The sequence below is a fragment of the Larus michahellis genome, chromosome 4 (genome assembly GCF_964199755.1).
Source record: "Larus michahellis chromosome 4, bLarMic1.1, whole genome shotgun sequence".
Taxonomy (NCBI): Eukaryota; Metazoa; Chordata; class Aves; order Charadriiformes; family Laridae; genus Larus; species Larus michahellis.
In genome coordinates this window covers 21,678,897-21,690,964 of record NC_133899.1, presented here as the reverse complement: position 1 = coordinate 21,690,964, position 12,068 = coordinate 21,678,897, and the positions used below count along the sequence as shown (strand labels likewise).

General features: G+C 48.6%; 1 protein-coding gene across 1 annotated transcript in view; it reads left to right on the top strand.

Moving 5' to 3' along the window:
• HYDIN (HYDIN axonemal central pair apparatus protein) overlaps window positions 1–12,068 on the top strand; it is a 188,174-nt gene that overhangs the window by 36,415 nt on the left and 139,691 nt on the right. Inside the window, exons 7-8 of the mRNA XM_074583386.1 lie at window positions 3,382–3,581; window positions 11,887–12,011. Coding sequence (XP_074439487.1) covers window positions 3,382–3,581; window positions 11,887–12,011 — 325 coding nt within the window. The remainder of the gene's footprint in view (window positions 1–3,381; window positions 3,582–11,886; window positions 12,012–12,068) is intronic.

Here is a 12,068-nt window from a genome sequence, read left to right as displayed (position 1 = left end):
TTCGGATGCCAGCGGTGATACTTGGAAGGCCAGAGCTTGTAATTTTTTGCTCATCAAAGGGGGATAAGAGAAGAGGAACCGTCGTACGGTCATCTGTGTTTTCCTTAAAATTGAGAGAGGAGTTGTATGGAGGATGAAGTCGTATTTTCCCGAAAACCTATAGCCTGAAGCTGCATCTAAACACGGCAATTTTTAAAGCACAGATGTGATGCAGCCACTGTCTCACCCGGGCATGTTTATTTAGAGACCTATTTTTAAACAGTCTGCTAAGGTTTTGCCGTTGCAAAGTAAAAGAAGATTTTTAAACCGGTTTCAACTCTACCCTTAGCGGTGACAACCACTGGAAAATGATTTCCTTTTACTTCCCTCAAATGCCTCCAATTGTTGAGATTTCTTTTTTTCTTTATCCCCCTGCTGATCTGAACTCCGTGCATCCTCCTCATTCTACCTGGCATCTGGAAGGGAGAGATAAGTAAATATGGCGTGCCAAGACTTCATAAGGCACGCAGCTTTCAATTGGATTTACAATGCCTTTGTTACAGTAGTGGGGCCAAAATAACAACCAAAAAAAAAAGGTAAATAGCGTTCTTCATTTGCTAATGCAGTTTCTGAGGATCTAAACAGTCCAGGACGTGAAGTACCCAGATAATAGGTGCTTTAAATTCACATGGGCTGCCCACAGCTTTTATTTTAGAGGGCTTAGGCTGCAAGGTTGAGTACGAAACTGCTAATTCAGAAAGCCTTGCTGAAGATGAAACCGTTCTCCTGAAATGCGAGATTCAATTCCGTAGGTCCTTTGCCACAGTTCCCTTCCTGGCGTTTTACCTTCCAAACACGGGAAGCGAAAGCCCTTCTGCGGGTTTCCAGCGTGAATAATATTTGAGATGTCTAGAAAGGAGAAAAAAAAAAAAAGAAAAAAAAAAAAGAAAAAAACCCAACCAAACAAAAAAACCACCATGTCCTCCTTTATTCTTTTTTACAGCTTGGATGTGACGGTGTCTGTTGCTGCAGCCTTACACCCCGGCTGAGCGGTGGTGGGCAGGCACTGGGTGGTAGCTGTCGTGGTAAAGCCGTAGTGATGTGTCTGGGCCTCCCCCCAGCTGCCTTTGGCCCCGTCCAGGTGTGGAGAGGATGATTATGGGAGGAGGAGATCCCAAGTGCAGAGGAATCTGAATGGCTTCTGGCGAAGGGAGCTTGCCGCCGCGTGCAGCTCCTCTGTCAAACTGTCTGCTTGCTGCTTTGACAATTATAAAAATATCAAAGGAGTTAAAAGCATCGAGGGGGTGGGGCGGGGAGATCGGGACAGGGAACGAATGATAAGAGACAGAGCTTTTATCAACTTGTTGCTAAGAGAGCTGCTGGGGGTAATGGCTCCTGACCCTAATGCAGCCGTTTTACCACTGACTGTAGCAGGGGCAAGGCGCTACTTCCAGCACAGTGATGCCACGTCGTACATCTGGAGATCGATCTGCTCAGCCCTACAGTAAAATGATTTTTGTGGCTTAATTTGCCTTCCTACTGCTAAATGCCAGACAGCTGGGGGGGACTGTCTGGCTCTTCTCTGAGCAAGCCAGGGACTGGGAACAGCGCAGTTGAGTTTGCTCTGGTAGGCATGTCTGAGCGTCTCCTGTCTGCAGCTCCTGATGCTACCACGGCTTGTATTAGGCATGCTAACGAGGCACCAAGCCGCTTATTCTGGAGACCTTACAAAAGAGATGTGATTAAGGCATCAGCCGTGCAGCAGAGAGGAAGCAAAGCTGTCTCCTGTGTCCCTGGAGGCTGGGATGAGATGTAAAGGGAAACTGAGGTTAGATGCAGGAAGAACTCTCTAAGCCTAGGCTAGAGCTGGAATAGGCTGCTGAGGGCAAGGGTGGAATTGTTAGTGCTTTTAAGTCCTTATTAAACATCTCAAGAACAGTTTGGGTGTAGAGCTGAGCCGGTTCTGAGGTGGGGAGATGGATCAGAAAGCATTATATGGACAAGGCTGGGGAGAGACCTAGACATACAGCGAGACCTGGACAGGCTGGACTGTTGGGTGGAGAGAAAACTTAGGAAATTCAACAAGGGCAAGTGTAGGGTGCTGCACCTGGGGAGGAAGAACCCCCTGCACCAGGACAGGTTGGGGGCTGACCTGCTGGAGAGCAGCTCTGTGGAAAGAGACCTGGGAGTCCTGGTGGCCGACAGGATGACCATGAGCCAGCAATGGGCCCCTGTGGCCAAAAAGGCCAATGGTCTCCTGGGGGGCATCAAGAAGAGTGTGGCCAGCAGGTGGAGGGAGGTCATCCTCCCCCTCTGCTCTGCTCTGCCCTGGGGAGGCCGCATCTGGAGTGCTGTGTCCAGTTCTGGGCTCCCCGGTTCAAGAAGGACAGGGAACTGCTGGAGAGGGGACAGCAAAGGGCTACCAAGATGCTGAGGGGACTGGAACACCTCTCTCATGAAGAAAGGCTGAGGGACTTGGGGCTGTTCAGTCTGGAAAAAAGATGACTGAGGGGGGATCCTATCAACGCTTATAAACACTTAAAGGGTGGGTGTCAGGAGGATGGGGCCAGGCTCTTCTCAGTGGTGCCCAGCGACAGGACAAGGGGAAATGGGCACAAATTTGACCATAGGAAGTTCCACCTAAACGCGAGGAGGAACTTCTTTCCTGTGAGGGTGGCAGAGCCCTGGCACAGGCTGCCCAGAGAGGTGGTGGAGTCTCCGTCTCTGGAGACATTCCAACCCTGCCTGGACTCGTTCCTGTGCCACCTGCTGTGGGTGACCCTGCTCTGGCAGGGGGTTGGACTGGGTGATCTCCAGAGGTCCCTTCCAACCCCTGCCAGTCTGTGATTCTGTGTGAGATACACTCTAACAAAGCTATGGGAGCGGGTGGGAAATACACGTACGCTACATTAAAATACATGTACCTGACATTAAAGCAATTATCATGTCCAGCTGATGAAGTATTTCACCAGAGACTCTCTAACCCTTTGGAAAATGTACCTGAGCATCCCCTGCCTAGCTTCAAGGGGATCGTGGCACTGCTGGGACTGGAGTTAGCGCTGTGGCACAACCAGATTCTTGGTGGTGCCTTTAATAGCCTGTAGTGGTTTCCTGCAATTCCTTGCATGAAATTCCTCTGATTTGGTGCCTGGGAATCAAAGCATCAGATAATTTTTGTCTGGTTCTGCCAGCTTGCTGTGAAAGCAGGTGAATCGATGAGGTTGTTTCTTCTTTGCATGTTAACAGTCCAAGTTGTGCCACTGGAACGAAAGGTTGTTAAGGTAGAAAGTACAATTACATTATTGAATGCTGCTCTTAGATTAGTAGCAAACAGCAGTTTTCCTCCTGCCATGGGGACGGTACTGAATGCCCTGTGCTGAGATTTGTTTCTTTCCCCCTCAGGATTATCGCCACCAGCTCACCTGCATCACAGAAAGGGAAAAATTTATTGTGCCCATCCGAGCTATAGGTGCCCGGGCTATCCTGGACTTCCCCGACCAGCTGAACTTCTCCGTCTGTCCAGTCAAGTCCAGCACCCAGAAAACTCTGCTGGTTCGCAACATCGGCAATCGGGAGGCCCGCTACTGCATCAGCACTCAGAGGTAAAGGGACTCAACACCTTGCTTGAAAACACACTCGTGGGTGATAATAAAGAGTAACAAAAAGGAACCAGAGCATCTGAGCTGCTGGATTGCAGCCATGGCTGGAAATGGGCAGGACGTGCAGGGTTTGCGGTTGCTCACAGGGTTTTAAGCATGATGCAACCTTTGATAAATCTGTGAGCTGCGGCGAGGTTTTATACTGCAGCGGCGTCTCTGCCACAGCATCTCGCAAGACCGACGCTGTCGGTTTGAAAGAACAAATAAAGGAAGGCGACTTCACCCCCTCCGGGCTGCATGGGATGCTGCGGGGCAGACAACAGCTCTAGGAGCTCCGTTCCGTTAGACCAAACGCTGTGTTAGGAAAAGGCCGGCTCTGAGCTGGTGATGGAGACATTTAAGAATTCAGCAGCAGCTGTGTCTGTATTAGCAAGGGCAATCGGAGATCATAGATCAAAGCAATTGGTATTGAGGCCCCGACAATAACACCGTGTGGTCCAGGAACTTTATTTTGCAGTAGGTTTGGTCTGGTCCCTGGGACCAAATATTTTTTAAGTGGAATGAATTCCTAAGTAGAGGCTTCAGAACCACTACAGCCCCAAACCAGAATGCTACTGGGGGCACAGGCAAAAGATGCAGCAAATACCTGGTGTGTGGGTTGGGGGCCTTTTCTTAGAATCACAGAATGTGTTGGGGTGGAGGGGACACTTAAAGGCCATCTAGTCCAACCCCCCTGCAGTGAGCAGGGACATCTTCAACTGGATCAGATTGCTCAGAGCCTCATCAAGCCTGGCCTTGGATGTCTCCAGGGCTGGGGCCTCCACCACCTCTCTGGGCAACCTGGGCCAGTGTTTCACTGGAACAGTGCTTCTTCTGGCACTTTATCTCCCCCAGGTTTTCTAGAGAGCGCTAGAACATGTTAGCAGCCAGCTTGCAACCTCCTGAATTGTAAGCACCTTCTGAAATGGTTACGTACTGCTCTCAGCCAAATGCACCCCTTCTCTGGGGGGTGCCAAGCAGGTGGTGGTTGGTTAGATAAATGCCTGATGTGGATTGTGTTGTGGAGAGCCTGTCCCGCTCCTTAGGGTCTCAGAAGGCAATCACCGGTTTTCTAGCTTGCTGAACTGGAGAGGGCAATGCTGTTTTGACCCCGCATCTGCAAAGAAACCGGTTGAGTTGGCTGGTAATGAGTTGGGAGTTGATGGGTCCCAGAGGTCTTGGCGTAGGAGCTGAGGTCAAGATTGCAGCTAAGACCTGCTGTCTGACTTGGTGCGCCCGAGTTGCCTCTGTTTCTTCCACAGGCAAACAGGGCTCAAAAGAAGACTTTTTACTTTTCTCCCGTGAAACGTGAGGTTCCAAGAGGAGCCTCCACCAAAGCCTAACAAGGCTATTTAAGCAGGCTTCTAGGATGCTATTTAGGCAGGCTGCTGCTTTCACTGTGGAAATACGTAGGCAGGAACTTGTAAATGACTGTGTAGTTTTCCTCTGGGACTTCCAGATCTAGTTGTCACCGCCAAAATAAATACCCAGTCAAGTCTAGCGTCTTTTTGCCATGTACCTGCCAACTCTTCTATGGAGCGATGCAACGTATGTCGCATCCTGCTTGGTACGGATTTTAAGGGTTTCTGAACTTCAGCAGTTACGTATTTCAGTCCTGGTTCGCAATAAGGAAATGGGAAGAATTACAGAGGTTTTATTTCAAACTACACAAAAAAAAAGTAGACTTGTGAGTAGCTGGATTGCATGTGTACGGACATCAAAAGCTGGTATGGTTTCCCTTGTCAGCTGAGGGCATCAGTCATCTCTTCCATTTCATCATGAACCTTTGAAAGCCAGTTTGAAATTTCAAACAGATGATTTCAATCTTTGAATATAAGCAGGATTTTATTCTAATTAAGTCGCCCCCACTTTCATTTGGATTTCTTATTAAATACTCTGAAGTTCCTGTGTTTCTGCTCTTTTTTTTTTTTTTTTTTTTGCTTTAAGTGTTCAGCAAAATGTCACGATGAATTCTTCATTGGCAACTTCCTTAAAGGTTGAGTTCCTCTAATGCCTGTCTGTCTACCATCTGCCTATACTTATATCCACAGGCGTATAGGAAATAAGAGAAACTTGGGGAATATGTGAAATGGAATTGGGCTGATTTACAAGATAAAATCACAGAGTACCTTTGGGGTGGAAGGGACCTCCGGAGATCATCTGAGCAAACACCCTGATCAAATTAAGACCAGTGTTGAAGTTTGATCAGGTTTGCAAGTAACACAACTTGCTACTCTGGGCCTTTTTGTGTTGAGATTTGAATGTCTTCAAGGTTCCCTTCTTTGGGTTCATGTTCCAGTGTTCAACCTTGTGGTGATTTTTTTCTTTTTAACTCGTATCTACTCAGCTTTTCCATTGCTGTAGCTTGTGTTCGCTTTCCTGTGTCCTATAGCTGCATATCTCAAAGAAGAGCCTTGCCCCATCTTCTCTACGCCTTCCCTTTATGTAATTGTAGACAGCACTAAGGTTGCTCTTCATCTTTCCTTCTCAAGGCTGTAGAAAGCCGTTTATCTCAGCATCTCTCTGCATGCCCTGGGCTCCAGCCCCTAAGGTCCTCTTCTGTAGAAATGCTTTCTATCCCACCAATGCCCAGCCTGTCCTGCCAGGGGTTATTCCGTCCTAAATACAGGATTTTGTGTTTCCCATCAGCCAATTTCTCCAGGCTGCTGTGGTTCCTCTGAATCGCAGCCCAGCCCTCCAGTGTGTTGCCTGCTCCCCCCGGTGTGATATAATCCACCAGATTTTGAGTGTTCCCTCCTGTTGACCAGGTCAGGATGGCCCTTTGCATCCTGAGACCTGAACAACCGTGTTCTCCAGATGTGATGAGGTCACGCTGTGCCAGGAATGGTTATTCCAGCCGGTGCTGGGGACCATATGGTGTGACGTATCATCACTGCAACGCACCAACTCTCTTCGTGCCATGTGCCTCTGGACCCCCTCTACCATATAGGTAAATTTTCACATGAATGACTGGTAGCAATGAGCAATGGTTGGTTCTTTGTGCTATGAGAAGTTGCTCAGATACCTACCACTGAGCTCCCAGGTGAGCCCTGGGGTTCTAGCGACCCCAGCAGACAAGAATTGACCTCCCAGTTGGCATGACAAGTTGGCTTGAGAATCAGAGCAGTGCACAGCTTGACAGACTAGTAGATCATTAGTTGGCAATTGTCTTTGAACAAATATATTTACACGGGTTTTTACAAGAGAGGCCGTTTTCCTACAAATATCAGGAGATTAATGTCCATTATAGAGGCTGCATCGCTATAAACAACAGAGGTAGTGAAGCTTTAGTTTAATGTCACTGATTCTTTCGAATGACTTCTGTAATAACTTGATGATTAGTTATTATTGCAGAACACTTAAAACTGTGATTTGGAAATGAAGGAGGTGATTCTGCCCCTCTGCTCTGCTCTGGCGCAACCCCACCTGGAGTGCTGTGTCCAGCTCTGGAGTCCTCAGCACAAGAAGGACATGGACCTGTTGGAGCGGGGCCAGAGGAGGCCCCGGAGATGCTGGGAGGGCTGGAGCCCCTCTGCTGTGAGGACAGGCTGAGAGAGCTGGGGGGGTTCAGCCTGGAGAAGAGAAGGCTCCGGGGAGACCTTCCAGCCCCTGCCAGTCCCTAAAGGGGCTCCAGGAGAGATGGGGAGGGACTCTGGATCAGGGAGGGGAGCCATGGGACGAGGGGGAAGGGGTTTAAACTGGAAGAGGGGAGATTTAGGTGAGATCTGAGGCAGGAATTGTTTGCTGTGAGGGTGGTGAGCCCCTGGCCCAGGTTGCCCAGAGAAGCTGTGGCTGCCCCATGCCTGGAGGGGTTCAAGGCCAGGCTGGACGGGGCTTGGAGCAACGTGGTGTGGTGGGAGGTGTCCCTGCCCAGGGCAGGGGGGTTGGAACGAGATGATCTTTATGGTCCCTCCCATCTGGAACCATCGTGTGATTCTGTGAGCTGTGTTCCCTGTCCTGGAGAGCTCAAAGTGTAAATACGAGATGCAGTAATCCAGAGTTATGGCATGGGTGCTGGGGGAAGGGAGTGCCAGCCTTATGACTGAAATGCAGGACTGGTTTAGTCTCGTGTAGTGGAGAATTTAAGCACCTTACGTTGAATGTCTGCTTAACTCTTGCTGAGCAAGGATGCGGTGCTGGGTTAAAGGCAGTTTTGATATCACATTGTAGCTTTGGCGTGTGTTACGGGCAAGCACACACGGACGCGTGTTGGGGAGGGAGGAGGGTTAGTGGAGTAGAAGGGAAGGAGAGATCTGTCTGAGCTCACAGACCCCTCTAAGGGCCCTCTAAGCCCTTATTCTCTATCTGCACAATGGGAACTCTTGTTTTCTGAGCAAATTCAGGCTCTTGCCCGTTCGCAAGCCAGCTGCGGATGCCACCATTTCCTAATCCAATGTTCTGCTCATGTCGCTTTTCTTTTACCTCCTTCCTCTGGATTTACTTCTCTATGGCATCAAGCGTAGTCTATCTGCTTCCACTTTCGATGCTTTTTTTCAGCCCGTCTCCGGTCCTCTCCTTTCCTCTCGGTATTGAGAGCTCAGCTCTTACATCTGGCCACTTCGTGATGACGTTCCCTGCCTCTTACTCGTTTGCCGAGGGACTTTGATATTTTCTGTTGTGCGTTCAACTCCGAGGAAGAGCTCTTAAGTGAATCCATGGGGCCAATTCAGCATCCTTCTGCTGTTCCCCGTTGGGATCTCTCCCCTCCCAGAGGTACTCCCAGAAAACACGGCCGCTTTTTGACTGCTTTTTCATTCAGGAAAAGAGCCACCAAGGCACTCCCTGTTATGCAGGTCTGGCTTTGTGCCTGTCCTCCCTCTGCACGTCCATACCCAGCTCTTAACTGCGTAGCTTGGTAATAAAAAATAATAATAGTACAAATATAGAAAGCCTCTTCCCGTCGTTATCATTGTTAAGGCAGGATAATGAGTTTCTTCTCCATGACATTCAGGGAGATAAATGTCATGCCAGTATGACCTTTGGTCATACAGGCCAATGGCCTTTTTCTGATGTTACAGACGTTGTGCTATGCCATGCTATGGGGCCAGAGGATCATCCGAGATAAGATCCATTTGGTAATGTCCCTACCAAGCTCGGGAAATTCTCCTGCCAGGCACAGTGCTTGGAGCCCCCTTGCATCCCTCCCTCTAGTACCCGCATACTACATGGAGGGGTGGGCCTGAAGAACTACTGTAGGACGTACAAAGACCATCCAAGGGTACGAAAATAGAGCACAGGTGCAACGAAAGAAGGAAAGATGGAGCTTGTGAGATGCGGACTCTAGACAAGATTTTTCAGCACAGGGATGGGGCTTGGATGCTTTGATCTAACAGACTGGGTTTACTGGAATAGTATGCTTTGGCTGCTGTACCATTACTAAAAGTAACATATGCTGCAATTAAATGATCTTTAGGTTTTTCTTGCAGGAGGTCTTAGCGGACAGATGAGGCAATTCAATCACCCGTAGACTTTACTGCCTTCCTTGGGGTTGGAGGGAGCTTGTAATGAAATCAGTTCTCCCAAACTCCAACGATAATGCCAATTAAGGCACTAGCAGAGCAACGACAGTGCGGTCGTACAAGGTAGACGTAGTGTGGGACTTGAGGAAGAGCGTTGCAGCCTCCTTGCACGCTGCATTTGCTACACGTATGATTGCAGAGAAGCGAAGGTGACGTGGTGGTTTGAGAGCCTGAGTCACGGAGCCGCCAGCTTCGTTCGCTCATCAGTTGTGTTTCTAAATTACAGCAGGAGTATTTGGCCCTCGGTATCCTCATGGGACATGACTTTTGCTCAAGTCTGTCAAGAGGGGGAAGCTGATGCCTGGTGAAAGGAAGCAAAAATCACTGTGAAATTGCTTACAAATAGAGTGTTGATCTCTTTCTAAAGGACAATAACAGGCAAGGTTCTCAGCAGGTACCAGTGGGAAGGTCTCTCCTGAACTGGTGTGGCTATGAGTTTATGGCTCATAGTTAGTTGTGGCTAGTGAGTTTATACGAGCTGGGGGTTGCAAGGCACCATTGGGAGATCTGCACCAGTGAAAGTTTAGATGTAGCAAACATCCAAACCGACATAGTTAAAAAGCATATCGGAAGAAAACAAGCTTTTTAAAAAAAAAAAAAAAAACCAACCTTCAAACCTTATTTTTTTTTCTGTCTTTCAGGAGCAGTAGTGATTGATTAAAAGGGTAGCTCTAACAGGGCCAGGATTATCTTAAAGAACAGCTCACAATTAATGGATAAAAGGCCAAAGTTGAGCCTGCCAGCTTCATCTCTTGGCAGTGGGTTTCCTTTGACTATTACAAAGTGTCAAGGATGTCTCCTGTGCATCTCTTCTTATCTGTAGGCTGCAGGGAACAGCTTAGTGATGTTGACTGAGAATCAGAGGAGTTAAGTTTAACCGTGGAGCTTGCATCTTTGGGGCTCGGAGAACCAGGTCCCCGTGAGGGATACTGAGCTCTTGCTACAGTAGTAAGAGTTGTCTCGTGGGCACAGCGTGGGGTGGGATGTAGGAGATGCAGCGTGTGACTTGTGCTCCGTTTCTCAGTCCTGAGAACTGAGTCCTGAACTGGGTTGGATCCTCCTCTTCCAATAATTTGAAATTATGGAGATATCTTCTTTTTTCAGGCATCCGCTGAAGTTACCACCAGGAATGTTATCCCCATCCCAGCCATCTGAGGGCAGGAGTATGTAGACATGGGGAAGGAGTAGGAAGGTGACGGGATGGGAGGTAGTGTTGAAGCGTTGCCAGGAATCCCCTTCATTAAATAGCAGCTTTTATCTTTCTGGCAAGGTTTCTGGCAAAAAAAATAAAAGGGGAAAAAAAAAAAATAATTCTGTGCCTTTCCCACAGTGGGCCATGGTCCCACCCAAGCACCAGCAGAAAGCATCAGTGCAGACGCAGGACCACGTAGAGCGATCTGGTTCCGAGGCTGGTGGCGTCTTGTCTTTCCTCCTCTCTCAAAAGTCTCAAGTCCAGCACGTAAGCGTTGCTGGCCCAATGCTTCTCCATTCGAGTCAGCAGCAATGAGGTCAGGCCCCTGATTGCAGCAATATCTCCTTAATGAGCAGGAACTCCAGCAATTTCGTCAGCTGTCACTACTTACATGAACAAAGTTCACCTTGTGCGTGGCTCATTATTTTCGTGTGTGCACTGCTTTCTCTAACCCTGGTAGAACTCCCCAGAACACGTTTTTAAGGTGGCAAATTGACCGCCAGCGAAGCACTGAAAACAATAACTTTTGTTTTCTAAGTGGTGCTGTATGCAGTCCGCAAAGCCCAGCCACCACCGTTGTGCCAAAGCATGTTCCACCTGACTCGTCCCTGAGCGTTAAAAGCACTGAGTTTTGCATCCATCAGCCAAGGGCTCTTTACCTGGTGACAAATCGTTAATTGCTCACATGAAATCAAAAGTTCACCAACACGTTTTCGTAATTATTTCCAACACATTGTGCAGACTTTGGTGGCCCAAGCAGGCAGTTACCAAGCTTGGATTACAACCCAGAGTCCCAGACTGCAGAGAAAACCTCCTGGTAAACTCGCCTTGGTACGCTCCTGTGAATGATGCGTCATTTAGCGAGGGATTTAATTGTTTGGGCTGTAAACGGGACGCTCCTCTTGTGTTTTGTTGTGGTGCCACTCTCATCTGCATTTGCACTTAGATTTTTCTGGTTGTTCCTTTTCTTAGAGCAGTTTTCATTGAAATGCTGATAAAACGTGCCCTTTCTTAAGCTAAATCAGGATGTTTTCAAGGTTTAAAGAAAAAAAGAATTCTGCAAATTAAAGCGTAATTATTCTCTGGTCTTCAAAAAAGGCTTTTATTCTGGGTCTGGTTTCTAGGCTGTAATCCCACTGGAACAGGTATTGCCTTGACATTTGCATCTCTTGAGGTGAGGTTTATAGGTGGCAGGAAAAGACCGATTCTTGAGGAGATCGGTGTGGAATTGTGCCTGCACATAGCTGTCACTATCTCCGTGTTCTTCCAAAACCCATCTCTGGTGGTACTGCTAGCGGTTGGACCCCGGAGCATCACTGTGGAGGACTGGATGGAGAGCGTGGGGGAGATGAGGTCATTTTATATCATAAGATCTTCCGAGGGCTGGATCCCTTCAGAAGGGAGAGTCAGTAGCTCCGTTTTCTCATCCTATACATTGTGTTTCTCCTCTGCTGGCTGTGGTCTGTGTGCTCCTTGCTTGCACAAGTGAGCTGAAGTGGACTAGAGTATAGTCCCTGAATGTCCCACGATGGTCCTGGTGTCTCTCTCTGTCTTGCAGCCCTTTCTCTGCGGATCCCTCCATCGGGACTCTCGGCATCGGTGACACCATGCAAGTCACGGTGGAGTTTCACCCGCTGAAAACGGGGGATCATTCCAGGTCCCTGGTGGTTCACTACGACACGGGTAAGTGCTGGGCGCTGCATGGGGCACGCTCTCTGTGTCCTTCAAAACGGAGCCTCT